Source organism: Antedon bifida, chromosome 11 (genome assembly GCF_963402885.1).
Source record: "Antedon bifida chromosome 11, ecAntBifi1.1, whole genome shotgun sequence".
NCBI classification, from domain to species: domain Eukaryota; kingdom Metazoa; phylum Echinodermata; class Crinoidea; order Comatulida; family Antedonidae; genus Antedon; species Antedon bifida.
In genome coordinates, this window is record NC_136236.1 from 15229055 (window position 1) to 15255890 (window position 26836).

Genomic DNA, 26836 nt, shown 5'->3' on the forward strand with positions numbered 1-26836 from the left:
TTCATTTGACAATCTTGAGTTTATTCTCAATCATGTGACCTTATCTATAACGCACAACTTCCACACAATGTTGATGCTGTTTTTAACGATATGGCAAAATGAAACAATGTTTGCAAAACATATTCAAAGATAAATAAACATTTGACATTGATATCATAATTACATTATGTGAATCGATAGCGCCCTCAAAGAAATTAAATGAAACAGAAGATTTAATTTCAAGTTCATTCATTCCTTTTAGAATTAGTTTTCATCAGCATTTATAAAATTAAATGTTTTAATAATGCTGCCCTCTAGAGATCATTTGTCAAACACTGACATAACACGAACAAAATGGTAATAAAAAAGGACTGAAGAAAATGGATTGAAATATCAATATTCAAATAGTTATAATCAATAAGTTGATGAACAAAATAAATTATAACAATCGAAATTGGTAATGTTTGCACCATAAAGATATCTGGAGAGCAACTTTAGAAAGTGCCATTAGATAATACTGAGCAAGACAATAGGATGAAGATAATTACTGATGAAATGTTTCTTCTTGTTCAAACTTTCCCAACAAATTTATGTAAAATAAGATAATTATGATACTCACAAGTTACTAAAATAAATATTACATCATTAGGATGAACGATTATTTTAGCAAGCAACAAATAGAGTTGCATCAACAATAGGAAATCCAAAATGATGCTTGCCAAAATATCAAATTTTAGACAAGTATTCCTTCCATCTGTACTTAGAATTTTCAATTAAAAAACTAGAATAACGAAGATGTATTCTATAAATTGGGCAGTGAATCCAATTAACCAATAAGCATTAAGTTCAAACACTTAAGAAAACAGACGCAAGACAGTGGGTTCTTACAGCTGGTGTTTATTATGGAGAAAATATGATTCAAAGATCTTGTATCTCAAGTCTACTTCCAAAATGTATGATGTAAGATCCGTCAATGAAACTTAAACTTACTACAGACAAACTATTTTTAGATGTTGATAATAATTAACTGAAATAGTAACAAGCAGCGTGGGAATAGTTCATTTTATATTTAAGAAGGTTTTCGTTTGAATCTCAATTTTACCTGTTTCTTTAAACAAAATAACTAAAATTCATAAAGTATTCTGGCCCTCCTAACTCCTCCTCCCTATCATAAGCAACCCCGGGGTCTTTCCATAGAGTTGACTGTATACAATTTAAACTATTAATCTATTTTTATATACATTTATGAAATTTAATATATTACCCAATTTTATATATACTTTATACCTTTAATCAATAGAAAATATACTATAATTCACTAAGATGTTCTCAATATTAAAAGTAGCATTTCTATGTCTAAATAAAGATAAAAATAAATAAATTATAATTATTCATAAGATATAAATAAAATAGGAAGGTGAAGATTAAGTTAATGGTATTAAACATAGATAACGTACACTTCATATAATATCCTGTCAAAAATTTATCATAAACATTTCAACAAGGTTACAACAAAATCTCTTTCTGTAACTCATCCTTTGATGAAAACTGAGGTAGAAATTTAGGAGGCCTTCAATTACCGAGAGACCTCGTCTATAATTTACGCTCAATGTTAAACATTTATATAAAAAGTTTTGTGTTATATGACCTGACAGAAAACGGTTATATCACTGAGGTACTGTGTACACATGCTGGTTAAACAATCCAATATGCCAGGCCAAATTATCATTAAGGTTGCAGATATTAGTGGATTTTAACTGAGCTAATAATAGATTATTGTATTATAAAACGTTTTCATTATCAATTTAAACTTTTTATGCAAAAATGCATTACTGTTCATAATCATTGATACTATTCTTCACTTTTGAAACTTGTTGGAAAATTACGCCTTTGAAATTAGGATTAATCATGCCAATTATTTTTCATTATTACTGCACAAACAAATTGTATAAAAAAAGAGGTTCATTCATATTTCACATATGTTCATATTACTGTAGCACAGTTTATTAATGAGTAGGTACTCTAATAGGATTAGTCTCCGCTCTTTTATGCAGACATCAAAAGAAAACACTGCCCTCTAGGGACATAAACGCATTTATATTTACAGATACATTTTCAAACTACCTACAATTTTAATGGAAGTTGAAAATAAAACATTGAAATAAAATGTGTAAATGGTAAAGAAAAAATGTTTTAATGTTTTAGAGACAATTTGTTTCAAGTCCAATATCAATTTACTTCACTTCGCCTTCAACGTGGCATGTCAGAGTAAAACTTAGTTCTCAATTGTAAAACAAGCATACTATTTAATTATGATTAATTTCAATAATTACACAAATAAATTCAACGCAATTGAATTTATGACTTAATTTAATAATTATTGAATGATAAACAGCTAAGTTAGGAGGGTTAGAGGGAGTGAACACCTCATACATTCTATCACTTACAATTTTTTTATAAAAACTTATTTATCTTGCCAAAACATTCACCTTTCAGACAAATTTCACTTAGCGTAATGACGTTAAATGTCTTGTTAGAGAGACTAAAATAAATCTTACATAATTAAATAGACTAAATATGTACGACTTGGCAACAATGCAATGCTAAACGTTATGCCAAAAATTAAAATAGGACAGACAGTTCAATTAAATTATTAGTAATTGATTGCGTTGCTCAATTAATAACAATTAAATTTTCCTATTTTTAAGTTTGGTAAAAAAAATAAATGGTGTGAAATGCTGTTTGCAAATTCAGGACTGAGAAAAATAAAAAACTTTGGCATAGAATGCATTGGATTGGTTTGGTTTTTTTTTATTTGAAACAAATGTGAACTGATGGACGTTAAGATAACGCATCACCTTTATTCTACTCGATATAATAAAATAATTCTCAAAAACCACTTGAAAAAACCTTTCGTATTTTCCAAACTTATTTCCGAAACTGACTTTAAAAGTTATCTGCTTACTTTTTATATTTTGTTAGGTCAGCCAAGGGTCAAGAATAGATATTTATAACTTCTTTCAAAATGACTAATAAAATAGTGATTTTAATCAGATTAAACATGAACAAATTTGTCTCAATATAATTTGTTTTAAATATGGGGAAAAATGGAGATAAAAAAGAACAAATTTGTTTCAATATAATATTTTAAAGTAAATTGAAATAATACAACAGCCACCCACCCATACTTGGTGAAATCTGCCATGCGTTGAATAAAGAAGGAAAAAGAAAATAATACCAATACTTTCCAAATTATTGAAGGCTTTTATTGAAAACTTTTATCAAGAAAGAACAAAAGATCAATTGTTCTATGAAAATGAAAGGAAGATAATAAAATAGAAAAGGGGAAAATTTGGCTGGTACATCAACATTTTTAAAGGAACCTTTAAGTACAAGCTTTCCTGTTCTAGTTATTTGTTTTTATTCCAAGGTTTCTAACCTCGAAAAAATACGTTCTAGTTCCTAAGTTTGAACAGATTGACACTACCCATGAGTTTTCACCATTTCTATATCCTTTTTTGGAAATAATTTCTATAATTACTGTTCATTATTTACTATATATCAAGGAAATGAAAAAAAATTAAATTCCACATAATGCCTAAAAATATTACCAGTTAATAGCTATAGGATCATAATATGATAATATGATCCTATAGCTATTAACTGGAATATAATTCTCAAAAACATTTGCTGGCTATGAATTTATGAAAAAATTAATCTAATTAATTCCGATTTAAATTAAATTATCAACTTTGATTTTAAATAAACATTTTGGAAAACTTTGTTAAATAAAATTATGAATTATTTCCGAAATTGATTATCAAATCAACATAAATCAAGAAAAAAATTACATATTTTTTCAAATATGTCAAAAGTAATAAAAATTGATCCTTTGAAAGCAACCACAAGATAAATTCCGGTCATTAATGGTTACTACAAAGTTTATTGTACTTACCTATGAAGCCATATTTTTCCCGAATTAAAAACTCTAACAAAGATGTTCAGTTGCTTCGTAAACCCCCCTAACCCGTTCGTACTCCATTGCTTCATATCGCAAACAACATACGCAACTTCACTTAACGCTGTCTGTTTTCAAAGCAGACGGATTTATTTGATTTCAATCCACCATTAGATAGTATTTAGCAGCCGACAAATTCAGCAACAATGAACGGCGAAATTTACTATCAGAGTTGTGGTGATCAGAACATGCCCGTCAGTTTGTTGGCGTTTGGCCAAGAGGGCTCCGTTAGGAGATTGTCTCAACGCAGTCGTCGCTTTGAGTGGTTGCAGTTTGCTATCATAGTTCAAAATGGTTTAATTCGAGGTGGAGTTAACAAATATTGTACAACATTCAAATGAAAAAAAAAAGATTTTTGAAAACGCTTTAAGTTATTTCAAACAAATTTGACCTGTCATTTCCTGTGGACTGGGGAAGCACACATAAAGGTTTGAGATACAAGCCAGTTATGCGATGATCAAATCACCACAACACGAATTAGTCTTAAAAATAAGTCTCAAAATTCTCCAGAGGGATGTCAACACACATCATTTCACTCTTTGTTCTGATTTCAGTAAAAATGGGAACATGTCAAACAAAGCCAATCAATTAGAATGCCATAGACATAATTAATTAATTAAAGGTAGAATCTACTAATAAGTAACATCATCTACCAAGAGACTGCACACGAAGCCATTAATTTACAATGTAACAGTGATTTTCGTAATTGAGGACCACATAGAATGACAATGTTGTTAATATCAAATCAATCATCATATACATTTCTGTTTCTTGATTTACACTTTCCAATATATGCAAATTAAAATACTAAATAATATTCTGGAAAGCGAACAGCATCAGTAGATATCGCCTATATACTGACCATTAAGGTACACATTTGTCCTGGTAATCGGTACAAAAGTTATTTCAGTATTTTCCAAAATCAAAAACAGACATTGTTTTTATGTATTTACAATCACCGATAATATCATTGATAAAATCTACAAACGTCCGTTCACACTGCACTCAAGGTACTTATTTGACTGAACCTATTTATTGTAGTGGTGTGCAGTACTAGAAAAAACAATCAAGTTCTGGCACTTGCTCGGTTGTTGAGCTTATTCAATCACTACTGTAAATCTACTTTGAAATAAAAGGTATACTTGAGAAAAGACTGTAGAAAAGTTAGTTTATACAAGTAAAATCAGCAGGAAACATGTGGACAGGTAGAATAAAAGCTGCTAGCTACACTGTAGGGAACTAGGTTAGATTCTATGCAGGAAGGGTGAGAGGCAACATCCACCGACAATATCAAAGAAACATCTCAGTGTTTTATAATTCAATTTCAAATCACGAGTTGTTTTATTAAGAAAACAGAAAAACAGAAAGTTCATGGTTATTTGTAATGTAGTATCTGGCAATTAAATAAGCCGATTCTATCAGTTTTTTATTTGTTCTTTACATATTAGTTTAAAAAAATAATTAATACCTAAACATGCAACAAATCCTATTGCTATGGCGTACAAATAATTTTTTAGGCATCTACAATCTAGCAGCAACTCCCTATACCAGTGACATGTCACATGTTTGAATATATTTCTATGATTACACATTTTTAATTAAACATTCGAAAGATGTATACAAAACAATGTTCCTAATTTGTACATATTAATGTAGAAGTTTTACAACGTTACCTGATTTGATAAGTATGACTATAATGTCTAATACGGCGAGTGAACATTATCTTGGCAGCCATACTGGTATGTGTCGCTTTCTACTCAATTACCGAGTTCCTAAGTGGTGAGAAACTCTAAAGTTCCATAACTCATATTTCATTTTGAGTTATTAATAGTTATGACAATTAGGACGAAAAAAACGACAAACCTCAAAGGTTTCAAATATTTGAAACCAAATTAAGAATGAGAACATAGAAGGATCATTTACATATCATAACAATATGATGTTTATAATGTAAACACATTCGGTTTAATTTATTTATCATTATGGAATCAAAGCTTCATAGTACAGAAGTTCTGCATACAGTGCTGATTGCAGGAAATACTAATTTACATGATGTATATAAAACAATTTGCATAATACATGTTGTTAATAATTAAATTTATTTTGAATAGTTTTTTTTATGGTCTTCTTTTGAAATTGAATTTATAATAATAAATATTTCAGATGGAGGTTACATTATGCAATATTGACCTATTTCATGGAAATATTTTTCTAATTAAATTTGATATTCATTACTGATAACAAATCTGATCAATGTGTAATGTAATTTATAGATGTGATAACTTGTGTAAGTTTGTCATATCGGTACCTACCATGTTAAATATTTGACCTGTTATTTTTTCATAATTACATTTAGTACATTATTATTATTATAAACAATCAAATTTCTTTGTAATGTAATTAGATGCGATGACGCTAATTTACGTAATAACATGTGTCAGAATGATAACTCCAGCGCAATGACCTCAACCTACCACTTGTTTTTGATGTCTCTTGACCTTTCATAATTAGATTTTAACACAGAGTCTATCTCACGACAGGAGAGTCTGCATATAAATGTTTTCCTCAGCACTTGCTTTCACGGAATAATGACTCACATTAGAAAAAAAGAAAATAGTCTGTAGGAAATTGTAACATCAGGTGGCTAATTCAGATGTGGTAACAGGGGATATGAGGAGCTGGGGATACAAGTTGTGGGGAGCTGGGGATACAAGTTGTGGATAGGGGAATTAGTATTTCTATGTAAAAACTCTGAAATTCCTACACTGGGAAGGAGGATTTTAACAAGATAATAGACCATCTTAATACAGTCAATCCAAACCTTTAACAACATAAGGAGACACTTTCATGCAAAATAAATTAGGAGAAATTGTAACACTTTGACCAACCATTATTCTGGAGACATGCCTAGGGGACACATTATTGGGTCCTGAAGGTGCCCCCCTAATAGGGGTTCTACTGTAACTACCACATTAGAAACTAGATACTGTCAATAATCCTGATGTTTGTAATTATTCTACCAAAACTAACATATTATGGTCTCATTAAATTGTACAGAAATCACTCATGATCATGAAAAAAACTTGATTACAGTATAACTCCAGAGGGCAGCATATAAATTCATCACTAACACTACCCAGAAGTCTCAGTAATACAATTTAAGATTATATTTATATATAATCTAAAACATAAACTTTATAATATAAAATCATTCCTTGTATAATCTGTCGACAAAACAATAAACGCTTTTCTTCATTTAGGGTGGACATTTCTAATAACTTTGACGTATTCCGGAAATTAAAATTTGCCAAACTTTAACTCCTGAAGCTGGGAAATGATTTGGTCAGGAAGCTACCATTCTCTCAGAGGAATCAAAATGGAGGTGAGATGAAAAAAAGAGTAACACTGGTTCCAGATGTCCTACAGGAAATCAGAGAGCTCAACGGAACATGACCAATAAGTCACGGAAAATGTGATGACTTATCGAATGTGGTACACATTTGTATGACATTATAATGTTGGAAATCAAAATGAATAATAAAGCCGTTCAAGTTATAAAAAATAAAATCAATCGCAGTTATATATTAACTATTTAAAGGTACTGTGGTTAATAAATTATTGTTTTCATAATATTCAGGAAAAGATCGATACAATATTATGATCCTAAAATATAATTTCTGCGTGTTGTAGTAAATAGTCATTATCTCATAATTATTTTAAGAAAAAAAAAACCCCAAAAAATACAAATCTTTTTGAAATTAGGGAAGAGATTTTGTTACTTGAATAATTGTCTAATACTAACAGAAAAAAATGAATATTGTTGAAAGTGAAAGTGTGCTTTAGACTACAATGTTCGTCTATAATTTATAAGTGACTTTAATTATCTAGAAGATTCTACTAGAAGATTCTAATTCCTCAACAGTACAGTAATTACATGTTCATTAAGATTCCATTATCAACATGATTACACCTTAATATCATCCGCATCACTACAAACTGACCACCTTGGCTACAGGTCAAAGAAATACATTTACGAGGCAATGTGCATCAGATACATTCTAATGCGTAATTAAACTTGGTAACCCAAGCATAACCAAAGAAATTGAAGTCTAATTTGTTTGCGCATATATTTTTCTAGTATAGAAATACCGAATAAGAAGGTGATGTGTTAAGCAATGCCAGTTCCAACAGGCCTACAGTATGTTTGAGGTTTAGACTAGAAATTACCGTATATGACCGAAATAGTCCATAGCTCAGGTATGAAACTTGGGGAAATGAGTGAGTAGGATTATAGGAATTGTGTCAAAATTAAGGGGTGGAAATTCCCTTATATGGTATTAAAATAACAAGACCCATTTCCGTATACATTTTTTTCTACTAAAATACAATTCAAGTATTATTTCTATCTGTAATTCATAATTTGTGGTTTTATTTTTTATAAAGCAACAAAAAAAGTATTTTATAATCAATAATTCAGCTTGATTCCTGTACACAGCCTTTTCCCCTAGTAGGATTGAAAGGTCATCTGTTTTCAAGTCAGCCTTTGCAAAAATAAAACCAACGTTGACAGACATTGTCGCCTTTGATATAAAATCCTATATTTCACGACATCTTTGAATGCTAAAAAACTAAACATGCACATTAAATGCAAGCATGTGACGTAGGCAATCCTCTACATTCATCATTTCTGACGAGTAGTTTGATTATTATTACTAGAAGTACCTGGGTAAAGTGTGCTTCAACAACGTAAATTACTATTAAACTGGATGTGCATGACATTTGAATGCGCATTCACAAACTTTCTACTATTTGAATACTTCTCTTTAAAATCAGACGCAAGATTTATTTCGCCGTGCTGAAAGAATTTACCACATATTAAATCGAGATCAGTGCAGAAAAATCTGTTAAAATATTGACATTACCAATTCAACTATAGTACTGAACACTATAAAATAAAGAAATCGATATACTGTATGTAATATTTAAATGTTCCTTCACCTATAATTGTTGTTGGTTGTAAAAATTTGGAAGAAACTAAAAGGACAATTCTTGTAGTACTGGATGCACCTTCTAAATTATGTAACTAACTTTATTAATGTATATTTGGAGCAAAAAATTGTCCATACAGCTAGACAAACATGCTGCTCAGATTCAATGCATACAGTAGTTCTAGTTCCACAAGACAGGTAAAGACCAATTGAGTGATTTGTCTTGGTAAAACATTTATGAATAAATAAAACATTACTTTAAATGTCACATTCTACTGGGTTTTAAATTGATATTCTGCTCAACTACTCTTACCTGCAATCCATTCTGAATAAGATATAAATTCCACACTTGAATGTATTCAAAATGTTCCTTAAATGACAGCATGGACGAGTGATCGTATAGGTTAATGTAGGTTGTATATAATACACAAGTATCTTTGAAATGCAGTTTAGGTACACATACTGTATATGGTATGGACTTCGAACCCATTAATAACTGAATAAAAAGATCTGCGTACGTGCAAATTGCATGTGTGTAATGTAACAATTCTGATTGATCTCTATTAAAAATAAACTACTTTGTACAAAAAAGAAAAATGAATGCTTCTATTAATAATTATATGGAATTACTTTATCTATGCTATTCACTGTAGACTTACAGATCTAGAATCAGAAAAAAATCCAGACAGCCACTTCAAAATCTTATATTGACGATAAAAGTATCAAATCGGCGTTGCGAATAAGCTTAGGAGATTTCATGCATATCCGTTTGAAATTTAATTCGAAGAAACATAATATCAAAACAATATTCTAGGAGACTGTTAATACAGTACTCACTCACTCATTTTAATACTGAAATCAGTTGTTATATATTATAACATGATTCCCTGCATATGTTGCCAACAGAATATAAATTTCTCCACTTTCACAAACAAGATAGAGGAAAACTTGAGTAACCATTTTAAGGCCCTATAGAGTACATGTTGACTTACCTGATGTGTTCTCAACGGTACAATTAAATATTAAATATAGCAACGCTTCTGATAAAGTGTTCAAACACTATTAAGTATTTATTTTTGTTGACTGTGCAATATGGTGCTATGTTGAACAAGAAACCACAGAAATGAGATAAACTTTAAATACCTCACACACAAAAACAACTCAACCATTTATCAGTACTATATCACCTGACTGTGTGAGAAAACTTACTAGTATGAGAAAAACATCTTCTTTTCTCTCATGTTGTACAATAACAACATTGAATGTTGGTTGATTTACTATCTTTAACTAATTAAAAGATATATAAATCACTTAATTGGTCTGAGAATGACCTTAGATCACAAAACCAACAGTTTACTCAAGACTCCATACATCATAACTCCAACAAAGTTGTATAATAATAACATTAACAGATTTGAGTCTCTTGCACCTTCCACAAGTGAGAACCTATATTCCACTATATCCAGAAGAGTTGAACATTAATACTGCTACAATACAAGGGTATTTGCCCTTTGCAGTTGTGGAAAACTCATTAACAACATATTTATTAATGAATAACTAACAAAGTAAACACTTACCTTGAATGTCCTGCAGAACTTTGTCTGAAAAATACAAAACAAAATTGGTTATATATATATATAAATTCCCACATGAAATTGGCAAAATTGAATTTTAACATGAATCATATTTTGGCCAAATGGAGGTCATGTACAGTAAGTTGCAATCATTATTCCAAGTACACATAGACATATCAACAAACAGGTCTGGGGATCAAAATATGTATTCAAATATACTGTTAAACTTGTTAAAATCCTGACAAATTGAAAAATAATTGTTATGTAAACATGCTGCACAAAAAAATGTAATTCGTCAAGCTTTAAAAAGAAAAATTCTTGTCTCTTGAGGATACTTCTTTATATAGAAAAATATTCATGATATAAAGTTTTATACTTTTTTCATCGAATGAATGATTTTATAAAGATGGCTTTTAACATCAAAATATGACCACCCTCAATAATAATTCAATTGTAGCTTGGTGGACAGTGGGAGTACATTGCTCTAGATTTTCTGTGAACTATAAGTTGTGCAAATTTAAACATTTATAAATGACAGGTCTATTATGAATCATTTAGTACTACTTTTAATGTATCTTTTCATTTAAGTGTTTTATTGCGTCTACACTGGCGACCAATGCTTACTCAAACTTTATATTAACCAGTTAAAAACATCTTGAGCAATAATCCGTGTCCAAAAAAAATTTGCAGTTCAATTTCCCAAAAAAATTAGTGTTTACATTAAAGTACACTATCATGCAATATAACAAACATAGACTTATGGTGTGTTGTTAAAAAGTGTGGAATGTATCTACCAGTATAATACAATACTAATTATTCATACAGCAATCAGATAGTATTTTGATAGCTTTCAATTTCCATATCAAGTCACGCAATAGTATATAATTAAAAAGAACTATTAGCTAATGTTACATACCATGGCAAGTGAATTAGGCCGATTCTAAATTAAAATAGGTTGAAAACAAGTTTTAACCAATGCTTTGGACACTAACTATTGAATTTAAAAATTAAAATTACTGAACAAAAATTGATGACCTTTAAACTAGTTTGTTTCTTACAGTAGAAAAACAAAGTGGTAACTTTTATAGAACTAATACCAAACCATCTTATCAATAAAATACAGGAAAATTAAATTTATTAAATTAATTGTAATAGACAATTAAAGATGAGCTGTATTTTATCAGACTACCGCATCCTAATTTACGGCCGGAGTAACCCACTGCAAGCTTCCTTGAAAGAAGAGGAAACTACTGTCTCTTAGGGCTGGAGATACATAATGAATGGTCCCTGAGGCATTTCAAACTGTCTCAAGGGTTGTTTATAAAGTATTTAATCACATATCAATGGAAAGCCGACAACGTTGAAACAGTGGTAGATGAGTTCATAACATCAACGGTTAACATCTGAACATTAATATAGGTCTCTTCATATTAAAGACTGTAATTTACAAGACTCTTCTAATTAAAGACTTCCAACAGGTTACCAACCTTTAATGGGCTTTTATGCTTGGTTCCCACAAGGATGTAACGTAATTACCTATGTGCATTAACGCAAGCTTTTTGACCAATCACAAGCGACAGTTCAAATGATCCATAGCTTGTGATTGGTCAAATTGCTAATGTTGTGTCCTAGTGGGAACCAAGCTTATGTTCAATGTAATTGTAGCTTAATGAAATAATACAGAACTACTTCTACACAGTAGATCTACTTCAAACTATACAACTATATAACCCAGAAACATTACTCAAAAATTATCTAAAATTTTAACATGAAAAATAGTGAAAGTTACAACATTAATGACACATTAATTAAACAGAATTGCTATTCTGATACTAGTGAAAACTAGGAGTACTCACTGGCTGGCCAGAGAAAAAAAACCAGGCATTAAAGGATGTCGAAAAAGGCTAAACGCCTCATGTCTTACGCCACTGCTGCACAGATTAAAGTAGTGTGCGTTACCTACGAAACAGAAAAATGGTCTTGGAGGAAATTGAAAAAAACACAGAAGCACGTTGAAGATGATGTAAACAAAGAATACTCCTTATTTAGTGTGCAGGTAGAGATAAGCTTAAATTATAAACTTAAGTATTGATAATTGATTACCACATGTAACCATCCAATCAACTTGCGTGCTAACAAGACACAGGAGGTGGTTTGCTAGGATGACACTGTTACGCAGAGATAAGCTAACTAGAAAATGATGTCTTCGTTAGGTATACTGTTTTCAATAAATAACCTCCTACCACTAATCAGATAGGTTGACTTACTGAGGGGAAGACTAAACAAACCAATAACAACCCCCTCCACAAATAAATGTAATTATATCCCGTCTCATATATCTTTTTCAAAATCTTACCTTCATAAAACCGAAGTACAAAAACATTGAAGCTAGTTTTTATCTTGTTAATTAGATAATCTAACCTGAATAATTGACATCCAATGAACAGGCACTACCTCACTAGTGAGGAGTTCTAACATAGCCAAATGTGGATAACAGCGCGATTTAAGAAGAGATATAATATACCTAGATAGTACTATTACTAAACTTTTCAATTTATGAAAAAAAAAAATTTTAAAAATGGCACTATTAATTCGATTCACTCTTCTTCTTTGGTATCATTTATAAAACATGGTAAATATCTAAAACATGACTACAGCTTTGCTATATCACATAGGAACAGATGCTCACATATGGTGCCCAAAAGATGATTGAACTCACAAAGTGTAACAAAATTATAAATCAGAAACCAGATAAAGTGGAAATGTATTAATTATTTAAGTTCACAGAACTGAGTATCAACCTGATGATAAAAGCAGGCAAAGATGTTGTACCATTCATGATAAAAGCGTTATTTAATTATTCATTTACATATTGTTTAGTTTCCCATCCCCTTTCTCATTAACTTTGTCTACAAAATTCTATTGTCTTTATTGTTTAAAAGTTGACACTGAAACAGATGTTAACAGTTGAACGATTTTAGTAGTATAATTTTCAAAAGAGAGAAAGAATGGTATTAATAGATGTTTACACACATTGATTATGTTAAGACGGATGAAGTTAATCTTGCCATTTTCAGACAAACTTTAGTTTTTTAGTCTTAAAAGTTGACGCATTTGGAGCTGAAAAGCACAAAAAGTGTATCATTTGCCGATAACTAACATGGTTAGTAAAACTTACCTAATAAGTACAGTATTAACTATTATACATCCAACAAATTGTTCAAACAGAAAATGTTTCCTGACTTCTTGTTGAAAGTGGAAGAAAAATACCAAAAAAGTATCTCTATTCAGACTTGTTTTTCAATAACGATGGAGGAAAAACAAACCTCACCATCGAGTATTTCAATGAAAGTAAACAAACAATATTAACACAATTGCATCCTTTTTCAAGTTTTCAACAAGAAAAGCTTGTCATTGCACAATGAATCAAAGAAACAAAATTATACTTCTGGTGTAAACTTCAAAGAGCTTCGAGTACAGTATAAAGCGTCCAACATGAAACTTAATAATTTCAAATACATAACAATACAATTCTGCTGCCAGTGACTCACACAAACCCCAACAAATAATACTGACTTGTTCTCTGAAAATAAGCTGGTTAATAATTGTTTTCCTATTACAATGACACGGATATTCTGCAAAACTGTAGCATGTTAGGCCAACACAGGTCGACAAACCAATGAGCCAAAAAACAATCTCGGCCAATAGACAAGTTAGGTAGACCAATGAGCCAACACTCCTGTTGCTCACATCAATTATCTCAAACAGCAGCCTCCACAGCTTACTGGCATAAGGTGTCATAGGACATAACACATCTGCTGTTGCTAGGAGGATGTGCAGGTGTAGTCATATCTATGGTGTCTGTTTAATTTAGGAGGAGAGAGGGTAAACCAGGTTCTGGGGAGAGGGATATAGGTATTAATATTAGGAGACGAAAGAAAATTAGAGAGAAAGAATGGGAAATGAGAAAAGATAACAATAAAGGAAATATATCATTTAGAAAAATAGAACAAGTATTTTTAATTAACACAGTTTGCATGTATTAGGTGTCCGCAAGGCTTTATTTTTTGGAAACATTTAAAGAACATAGATCAAACAGTTTGCTTTCTGTAGACAGCAGAATGATTTAAAACGCACTTATTTAAATTGTCAAAAGTTTGTCGTGCAAACAATATCGACCTGTTTGTATAATAATTCCTATGCATTTGTGCGACTACTTTATGTATTGTAATATAATCCACAAGGCATATAGAAAGGCTTTTGTTCTATTCAAAATTATCATTTATACACATAATATTATTCGCAAAGTACTTTATATAGATTGTTAAAGGTGAAGGTCAATTTGAAATATTATACCAAGTTAGACAATCTAACCCCGAACTGTCAGAATATGACAAGTGAACTTAATATACCATTATAAAATGGGGGTTAATTCCTTCCCCCAATATGTTTTATAGTTTCAATGACAACTAATACCATGGACCTACTTTATCTTGCTTTGCTACGCATCAACAGCAACATAAATTTAATTTCCATATTTAAAATAAAATAATAAATATTGCATCTCCAATGATCAATAAGTAATCATGTTTTTATTTCCAAGTTCGAGGTCAACCAAAGGTTGATATTAATATGAAATGAGGTTTCATTTTAGCATCTGGAATATTCACTAGCTTGTCTGATATATTTTATAATAAAAATATGATTAGTTTACCATTTCTATATTATCATCTCATTTTGACAGTATTATTATTACTCTTGTAAAACTATATCGTGCTTATGACCATCACTCATATGACCATCACTCATATGACCATCACTCATATGACCATCACCCCAGTGACAAATCGAAAACACCAAGTTCAAGTATATTCACATATACAGTATTATAAATAATATATATATATTACTTCAAACCATTTTTCTTATATAGGTTTATGAGGTTTGGTCTAGAAAGCATACTAAATAATTATTGAACAACTGAGAAATAAAACATTTTGAATGCAAAACTGCACAATAATACCAAAACTGATTATGTACTTTTAATAGTACCTTTATCAGGAAGAGATAAATATTTAAAACCAAACAACAAAAGATAGTAAAATGACATTGAAAAAAGTGCAATATGTCTTACATAAGATTAAAAGTTCACTGACCTAAAAAAATATATCGGTTAGTGTACTACAATATAGTATACTATTGAAAATATTGCACATATAGTAGGTATGAACGTAAGGTAAGAACAAAAGTTACTAATGTCATAGAAAGAGTATTAAGCAAACTTTATGAACTTTTATTCAAACAAAGTTGAATGTCCTACAGAAACAAAGATAGCAACTTAGCAATTAATATAGCATGTGCTATTGAATATAGTATATAGAAAGAAAAAAACTAATTATGAAGATTATTTTACCTGTACAATAAAACATAAGCCTTAGAAGAAAAATGTCACTGCTGTGCTTAGGAAGGCAATCCAATAACTAAAACAACATTGTTCACGTTATGACTGTTGCTACTGCAAATAAGAATTGTGTTACGACTGATAATCTAATAAAGAACCTATCGCCGACTCACACCATACACTCGCCAATTCATGAGGGGGGAAACGTGCCACAACTCAAGCCTTGTTAGAGCTTGCCGCTCAGGTCACCTTTGCATGAGGGAAATAACTGCTGAAGTTCTGCTACTGGTGTGTTGACTTTACAACTAATTAAAGTGAAGTGAGATCAGTTAACCGAATCATCCACATTCCTCTGACAAATGCAAACTTTGCAAAAAGTTTGTTGTTTCCCCTACAGCATACATAACAACATTGTAGACTGAAGGCTGACTCATAAGCTCTCTTCAAACATAATCAAATAATTATCTTACAAAAGTATTGTAAACTAAAATTAACTTTTGTATTACAAACAGAACTTGCATGTGTAAATACTTTACACATATATTAATAATAAAATGACCAATCTGGTTTTTAAACTTTTTAAACTGTGATAGAAAATATAAACAATTCAGCACAACATCAGGTCATGGGATGTTAGATATAGCATCAACTGTCTACGTACGTGCATGTTGCATTTGCGTGGATAACGTCTCGTGACAAACTCAAATCTAATACTATTCATGTAACTAATCTAACTCAACCAGGACCAAATTTATAGTAATCCCCACATACATTTCTATTTGTTTGTTCACAAAGAACATGGGTTAACTTTTTCTTCTGGATTTGTGCTCTTGAAAAAAATTTAAAATAACTACCATAAGACGATTATATTAACAAAATCGAAGTAAATGTTGTAGACATACTGACTAATAAAACTAAATATCAAGGGAAAAACTTCTGAAGAGATATAAGGAAATTTAAATAGGATCAAAGAGGCTATACGACACAAGGGAAATTATATTTTGACAAACGGAATTCTGTTTTGTTGATACAGCATGTGATTGGCTGAAAATAATAGGCAAAGAATAATATAAAAAAATAGTTGTTAAATGCTGTATATACTATCAAGTTTCTGGTTTATATGATGATCATAATTATCTAAGATTTTGACAAGTGTGCAAACGGCTCACATGGGAAAATCTTGTTTTTGTAATATTTTATATTTTAAAATAATATTAAAGTATATTATTCACTTGAAAGGATAGGAAAATCAAAGGATTAAATGAGGAAGAACACAGATGGATCAAGAACTAAATAGATGAAGAAAGCAGATTGGTAAATGAAAACCATTTACAATGGCATATTTAACACAATATTGCTATTATCAAAAACACAAATAATTTGTTTTGATACAATGTATAAATTTCACATTACCTAAACAAACATTTAGCATTCTCTTATAAGAGTATGCCCTAAATACAGTAGTTTATTTCACCAGTACTTTAGTTAGTGCCTATAGTCAAGAATATCCTCCACAAAAACAAAGCAACAATTTCATATCTAAATAAATCTCACTTACCTTATACCTTACAAATTAAAAAATCCTATATGGTAATGTAGAAATTTAATATAATGATTCCAGCTGAAACTTGTATTCACGGAGTATATTTCCAGCAGCTATATTGCCTGCTGCAGTTGCAACTGAAATAGTAGAATAAGTTTCAGGGCCTACGTTGTCAAAGCCTACTTTAAACCCAATTGTCAATAGCTCCTTTCAAAGGATTAGCAAAGAGCTGTGAAAGAATCCCTGTGTTCACTTACTTTTGTTCATTCACCACACGCAAGCATTACAAGAAAACAATTCCTTTATTGTCTGTTGCATACACAGTATTAAAATAGTTACTTGGCAGTCAGCATAGGATATATATATCAAGAATTACAATTGTTTAATTGTTGTCTCGTCAGTGCAATGTATTGAAGGACTGTTTGCAAATAAGCAGACAAGACAGTGATAATCGCAATTCCGTAATTTGTCTGTGCTGTGTAATTTGTTTCTTTACATAGAGCAATAATAAATGAAGCACATCTTAGAAACGCAGCATAGCTGTTATTACAGAATATATAGTAGATGAAGATACTATTTATATTTATTATATGGCTTCATGAAGACAAAATAATAGTTTTATTTTATTAATAAATATGGAAGAAAATTGCAAGAAATAGTGGACTTTTTGATTACTTGCACAGTCCTGAGTTACAGTAACATCCTGACTGATTCCTGGAATAAAAACAACTTAATTCCCTAAGAATTATTTAAGTAAAGGATCTCTTGAAGTTTTCCTGTGAAAGGATTGTCAACAAGGACAACCATTTAACTTGATTGGAAAGTCTTGTCAATTATCCTAAAACAGACTAAAGATACTTATTGTCTGGTCAACATTTTATTGGATGGATGGACCAAATGCATGTACATGTAGACTATACCATAGAAATATTATTATAATATGTCTATGCCTATACCAAATAAATGAATGTAAAATTTCATCTTACCATACTATAACACTATAAATAACCACCATTTTGATGTTGGAATATGTACGACGGAGAAAGATACAAATTTGACATTTGTTGTTTATCCATCAACATAAGAACGTCAAGCTGTCAATATACTTCAGGCCTTCACAACATGAACATAAATATTTCAGGGAGATGCTTATGTAATAGCAGTGACAGCTGATATTAATCCTCATGACAACATTCAATGTCAATTTGTTTCAAATTATTTACAGTATTTTTAAGCAAAGTTTAATTTAAACAAACCTTATATTTTCCTTCCCACACCAAATATTAATTTCCCTTTTGTAGACCTAGGCATACAAATAAGTATCAGCTTAGAATAATACTTACTAGCCGTATGTATTAGTACAATGTATCAGGCATCAGGTACCAATTTATTTTCACCATATACTCCAAATAATAATAAATATTCCAACAGATATTGGCGACAGTAGTTGTACAGTAGTAGTATATTAACTATGCGGGCAATTTATGTTGATTCAGCCAGCAAATTGGTATGTGGGCTGGTAAATATTCTGGTAAACTATCTAGTTAGATATTCAGAAAAACAATTATGACCTAATATTGATTGATCAACATACAAATCTATGCAGAATATTCTGTAAACATTACTTTAAAAGTTATAAACATATCATCTACAGTAACATACATTAACATACCTTTTAAGACTGTTTATTTATCATATAATCCAAGTTGATATGGAGAATTAGAAAGATATCATCCGCATTAAAAGCATCATAGCTAAGTTATATCCTCTAAGCTGGAAGTCAAAATATGTTGAGCATTCAGACACTAGAATAGGCTCTGATTGAATGCACTGTTATAAAGCCATCTTGTACACTATAGAAGAATGACAGTTATGTGGGGCTTGAGGAGCTGTGCTAAAAACAGATGCATTATTACGACCAATAAAGATCAAACGATGCTTATTAGCAATAGGAGCACAATTACAGTGATATCTTCCACACACGCGATTCCAAACACTTTAAATACGAACATCTCAAAAACGATACTCAAATGTCGTTATTTACAATGCTAAAGAATTTCCAACAGATTATGTTTAATGAAAACTGTCATTAATTCATCAACGTGCGCAGTTGAGGAGTTTTATGCAAACTACATATTTCATAAGGGCATTAATGTATAAGAAAGTTTAAAGAACAAAATCGGCAGTTATTGTCTTAAATAAAATTGTTTTTGAACATGCCATTTTAATGTTTTCACTTTGAGTTTGATAAAAAATGTGTGCACTGAAACTAATTTTGTTGTTAAATTCTACTGTTCTTTTTTATTTCCATTTATTTTCCCTTATTCTGAATATTAGCACTACAAAATGGCCTATTCAAAGTTTGATTTTGTATGTTTTGTGAGACAAAACATCTTTATTAATAGTTAGTATAATTATTACTACAGATTGAAAACGGTCAAAACCATCACTGCATCAGAAAGACATCGTCACTGTATTCAATTTAAGTTACATTGACAGAAAGCAAATCATTAGCCCTTTGATGAATACATGCATATCAATCAGATATGTCCGCGTAATAGACATCACAAAGCAATCTAATGTACTGAACATACATTAGACATTCACTCAATATAACATCAAATATTTACTGAATGTCTACGCAGTGTAGTAAAAGGAACTGCCTATAATTCATGTTTCCAATATGTAGTTTAATATTTAAATATTATACATACATCATGTTGAATGAATGTTTACTATATCATAAAGATTAATATCTTTAAGCCAAGATGCTCTAACAATCGTATAAAGCTTGGGTGTTTTCAATAACAATAGAACCTTCCCTATTCAGGGGACAATGTCCTGCGAAACAAACAAAAGACATTTATTTAGGAGGAATATGAAAACATACATTTAATGTTCCTGTTTGCAAAATGGAAAATTCTAAATTCACAAACATTGTTGTGGATTTAGAAGGTTAAATAATAATTAACAGAAACTAATGTATGAATGTGGTAATTAGGTAACCTTGTATAATGTTGAACTTGATCAAGGTTTTTATTGAAGGACATTTTACATCATAACATATTATTATGATACAATAAAACAGTAGACTTTACTCCTATAAACCAATAAAAACAGCATTTATAAATTGAGGGCATTATAAAATCTTTTTTGGGAATGATTTTTTTTTCAGGCTTTGTCTTTTCATCTAATAAAAGTTACATAAATAAAACTTTATGTGTTGATCTTCATTGTACAGTACTATTTTCATTTCTTCAACATTTATTCAAAAAAAGAAATATAAAAAATGCTAAATTCGTACATTTAAACAATTAATATAGTAAATTATAGGCTACTTTTTTAGGAATCAAATGAGGGTGATGAAATACAGTAATTTATGATGACGTACATTTAAGAACCTTTCAACTTCAAAACATTGACCCACCCAACTTTCCATAACCAAAAATGATCCCTACATTCGAAAGAAACACCTTACCAGGATCTTGTGGTCTGTAGCAAGTTTTTTGACATCATAATTCATAGCAAATTGCATTTTGGCAACCACAACCTACTTGTCTGGATTCAAGGAAACCCTTCCTAATGTTGATTGAAATCTGTCTATCAATCATGAACTAAACAGTTAAATTAGTTATGTTAAATTTAATAATATCGACAAAAGGGGATTGTTCAAACTACAACCAAACACTGTCTAAGGTGCATACATAAATCCTACTATAGTAACAAATTAAATGAGTTTAATACGACAGTAGTTCAATTTAAACCATTTTGTAAACCTAGAATCAAAAACAACTAGAATCTGTGTAATGAATGTCAACAGAAAAATTTTTCATAAAAAGGGTTTTTACAACTCAGCAAAACTGTCAATCATCCAATTAATAGGACATTGCCTGGGCAACTAAATAAGGATGCTATGTATGTCTAAAAATCTGCAGCGAAACTGCAGAATCACACCAATCACGTAATTATACAGATTTGTCTGGTCTACAGGGACTGATGGTATGACAGAGTGTCTTTATTGGCGGTGCTAACAAACAATGAAAGAAACTTTTATCAGACTTCTCTCAGACGAAGCCGATCTTTGAATTAATTGTTTATTCTCTGTAGGATTTACAACAGGTACACAAAAGAACAGTGTGAAGAAAGAAACAAAGAAAAATAAGTTACTGTAAAGTATTGGTAACATAATAGTAGTAATAAGGTATAATATTACATAATGATAAAGAATACTTTGGGATTGTTAGTATGAAAAGTAGGACAGGCTATTATACCTATAGGTAACATACCATTATAGGTAAAATGCCTTTTCATAATATATTACTGTACTGTATTCTATAGCGATTAGTAATTTTCTTTATAAAGACTTACTTTATTTTGAAATCAAACTTCTGTCAAATGTTCTTAATAAATGTTATGCGCAGAAAATATAGTTATCAATTCTTAATTTCTGTGGTTGGTAATGGTATTAAATGCTATAAATTATATTAGTTATCAAATATTATAACATGCATTATGTTAAAAAACAGTGTTTTTATCCTGGTTTTAAATGCATAAGACAAATGAGAAACAGAATAAAAAATTTAAGGCAAACTTTACATAATATGAAAATATGAAATTAATACATAATGACATGCGATACATAGCCAATTAGTAATACAATATCGGACACAAAATAAATGTTTATGAGCATAGACAACCATATATCAATAGTGTAACGTCATAGTTGTAATTTACAGTACGAGTGTCTGATCTGGTAATCGAGAAATGATAAAAATAGAACAACAATATTAACAAATCAATTATACATACAAGCGACATACCACGGGTATTGTTAAATTACTCAGGTTATGTTGGATATAACCAACCATGTCACACTTACAATAATTATGTATCTCTCTAAAATACTTTTTAGCCGATGACAATTTCTTATTTGTCTGTTTGTCCCACTAAGATTTTGAGTGTAGCTTTTTAATGTTTGGTATTACTATTAATGAATATTTTTTCACTGCAAAATTAAAAAATGTGAACACCAAAATCTTTATGGTTTGTCCGACTGAAATTTCTTGTTTGTTTCAAAAAGATTTTTAATATAGCTTTTCATATTTTTCCACTGCAAAATTAAACAATTCCAATGCAAAAATTGAAATACTTCTTTAACCTTCAATTCCATTAGTTTAAATATTTCTAATTTCAAAAAGTACAGATAAAAATCAATTTCAATATTAATATCCTAGAACAGTTTGAAACAAATCCCATTGAAATATTTGTATTTGACATATAACCTTTAGTTTTTAAAGAAAATTAAAATTGCTGTGTTGAAAAATGGCTAACAGAAGTTTCAATGGAAATAGCATATTTTGTTTGTAATTTCTCAAAGTATCAGGTGTCGTTGACGAGTCGTTTCTAGAAATTGATTGTTGAATTTTGAAAATGAAACTGTTTAAAGAAATATGAACTGAGATGGAAAATGAAAAAAAATTCCAGATGTGTTCAGTTGTATAAGAAAATTTAAAATGTAAAGTAGAACTCCTATTAGGAGACACCTTTGAGACCCAACAAAGTTTCCTTTTAATTTGGTGTACATTTATTCCATATTTTTCCACTTGTTCATTTCAAGGGAATGTGTCGGGTGTGTCAAAGAAAGATTCTACTGCAATTTGCTGTTTTCAATACGAAAAGCATTTTTATACATTATCTAATGTAGAATTTAAATAATTAATACATGACCTTGAATAATATTTGAACCTACCAGACACCAAAAAAAAAAGAAAATGGAAGAGTAGCCTAGAACTAGTAAATCATCTTCTAATTATAGCAACTTAGCAGACACCAAAGAAAAATTAAACAGAAAATTTGTAATTGTTATTGAAAGGTCATCAGCGCACAAATCTATCACGTTGAATTAGTAGATTAATTACCAAGGAAAACCAACAATGCTTTTAAATTCTGACTTCAAATTACGTTATTTTTCTTTCAATGTCTACACAGTCAAATGTTTAATACTAAGGAATCGTCCTGTTCACATTAATAAACATGAGGAAGTCATGTACGTACTGCAGACTTTCCCTTCTAACTTATCAACAATAATCAGCAGTATTATAGTGTTGTACAAGATTACCCCTGAATATGCAAATTTTTAATTACATTCGTATTATCATTTTTATCACATGCCAGTAAAATCATGTTGCGTGATACTACAAACAGGTGTGAATTGCCCATGTATGCAAAATAAAAATAAAATAATGTTTTAAAATTTTGATTTGATGTGGCAATAAACATGGATTAAATTTTTTTTAATTGAAATTTTATTATCTTTCAGATTTGAATATTCAAAATGATGTGGCAATAAATATTAGCTTTTTCCACATTGTTATCCTTTGTTGGTTTCTTTTAATAAACAACGCAGATTAAATTTAAAAAAAAAAAATTTTTTTTTTATCTTTCAGATTTGAATATTCAAATTGATGTGGCAATAAATATTAGCTTTTTTCCACATAATTATCCGATTGTTTTTTCTTTCAATAAATAACATGGATTAAGTTTGTTTAAAAAATTGGTGTTTTTTTTAATTTAGATTTGAATCTTTCTTTCCTTTAACAAATATATTGAGTAAATTAAAAATACAACATTAATAATAATACTACTAGTGTTCAATGATCAATAGAGAATGTTATTAAAATGCAATTAATCATACATTACTCTACCACCTGTTTTTTTAGGTTTTATTAAATATGAAAAAAGCAAACAGCCGAACTAATATCATTTGAATTTATTCCATTAGGAAGTAAGCTCCTTCCTGGGGGGTTCCTTGGGGATTTCACATTACAATATCCTGTATTCAGGTCAAATGCAGGACAACAGGAAGTAGTCATGTCATCAAATTAATTGCCAAAAACTCATGAATATGTATGATCTTTATAATGGTATACAGTAGTTCAATAACCTTTGGTGACCACAGTGTACAGCAGCTGATCCAAGATTTAGAAATTGGTTGGGGCAGGTAATAAGATTATAAAATGACGAGCTATATTTACTGAAATTTAGAAATTAGGTTATATTTATAGAGATAAACTCAACCAAAAATAAAATACATTATTCTTTATTTAAGCATAAAACAGGTGCCAAATGAATCGTTCAACAATTACTACCACTTCTGAAACCCAATTATTTCTGACTTAATTTATTAAGCCTTCTATCATTATTCAAATCTCTGCTTCTAAGATTAGTAAAATAAGTTTTCATTAAAACACTTTATTGCAGCTCTTTCTTTAGATTTTAAACCGCGAAGATATCTTCCCAAATACCGGTATAACAAATTAAGTCTATCTTATCATCACCATGCATCAGGAATTGAAATTCAATTATTATTCAAATAAATCTTATTAATTCATTTAATTGACCTAATTAGTAGAAGGCAGTTCATCAGATTTAGAGGTTCATTTGATGATCAGTCTACTAGGTGGTCGGGCAATGCCTCAGGTATAAAATACAGTATTAATGTCAGGATAAAGTACAATACAATTTACTACGAATATCAATTCATACTCTGCTTCAAAATTCATTTTTCAATTGATTTTCAGAATTTGAGTAAAATATGGTTTGGAGAAGATTTTAAAGTTCTTAATTTGTTTTAAATAAAAACTTAATATTGCTCATTTACTAGTAATCTGTTGTATAGTGATGCTCCCTCCTTTAGACAGCTAAAATAAAAATTATGAACTATTACTTCTTGGTATTTATATTTATTATGCTAGAGCTCACCCATTCTCTGGAGAAGCTAATCCATAGATCCAAATGATAGAGGAAGGTTCTGTTACATTGTATATTGGTTTTATATCATTTAAAGTTCCTAATATCGCACAAGTGAAAACTTATGATAAATACATAATTTTCTTTAAAATAATCTTTTCTATGCAGGTAAGAAAATATATGTCATCAACGGACACAATAATGAGATTTTGTAAAAATGCCAAACCATTACTGCGAAAAGTAGTATCCCATTGGATTCAAATATTTCGCCACTTCATATACAACACTCTAGCGATGATCAAAATAAATACAAACGAAAACAGCCAGAAATTCTGGAACTATGAATTATACAACAGGGAATACTATATTCCTTTCTAAATTACTTTTAATATGAAGAAAGAAGATTAGAAAAGAAGCAATCTTCTTCATATTTTTAAAAATATAAGAATAAATTTATAAAGTTTAAATTCATTATCTCTTTAAAACAGAGTTTAAAAAATTCTATTTAAAAAAATGATGGATCTTTCTGTAACATTACAAAATGAGAAAACATTTCTTACAAAAAACTATCAAATTACAGTATAATTACTAGAAATGATTATTCCATAAAGTTAAAGTTAAAATTGATCATTATTATTATACATTATTTTAAAGAAAAAGAAATGACATTACCTCAAGAATGTAATCACATAGAATTTCTATTGGAAAATTATTACAATTCTGAAATTATATCATCCTTATCATCATCATTCCGTAATGTATTTTCACAGTGTGCAAGACATTTATATTCAACACTTGAAGAACCAATGAGCGTCCAGAAAAAGAAAAAACTGAATGACTTTTCAATTCTACTATCTGTGTATGTCTTCGCCAAAAATTCAAATCTTGCTAATTGTTTTCTCACAGATTCACTCTAGACTGCGCAATTTGTTAGGTATTCTAGAGACCTGGTTTTTATCTTCTTCACAAGTAATAACATTCATTCAATATGACATTAGACTTGATTCCTAAGGCCAAGTGTCAAGTAAGACGCATATCTTCTACAGAAAAACATACAGAATGACTTATTTCTACAACGTAAAACTCCTCAATGACGAAAGCAGTTGAAACATTATTACTACTACTCTTCTGCAATGAAACATATGCCATATAACAAAGAATTATAATATAATGTTGTTTAATTTGACAATCTACCTACCTGTATTTTTATATAACTTACGGAAAAATACACGCATTTGTAGCTGGTCTGTGCAAACACTGAGCAGTGGGGGTTTTTATGTTTCATAATTTCTCTATCGTAACACTGAACATTAATATTAATTTATATCATTATTCTATGATTCACCACACTAAAAATTGATCTCATAAGCCGACAATCACAAACATCTAGGATAAAGGTTGCAACTCATTGAAAGAACATTTCTGCATATTTTATACACCGTATCTACTATCCAACAAAAGTTTAAAAAGGTCTGTTAAAGAATATCTTTTATTAATGTATACCTCAGATGGTAACCTAATTAATTAAGATACTGTATTCTTTTTTTTTTTCATTTATATAATGTACGCAACGGCTAATTAAGA

The 26836-nt window shown here is 29.9% G+C and overlaps 1 protein-coding gene across 9 annotated transcripts in view; it reads right to left on the reverse strand.

Annotated features, from left to right (window-relative positions):
* LOC144855348 (uncharacterized) overlaps nt 1-26836 on the reverse strand; it is a 90072-nt gene that overhangs the window by 29261 nt on the left and 33975 nt on the right. For 5 of the 9 annotated variants that reach the window (XM_078713175.1, XM_078713173.1, XM_078713181.1 and 2 more), the window contains one exon: nt 10563-10586. The exons of 3 other annotated variants lie outside the window; for them this stretch is intronic. In XM_078713175.1, coding sequence (XP_078569301.1) covers nt 10563-10586 — 24 coding nt within the window. Of the gene's footprint in view, nt 1-3934; nt 4535-10562; nt 10587-26836 lie in introns of those variants that run through there. One more of the 9 variants, XM_078713180.1, reaches the window with a different exon arrangement.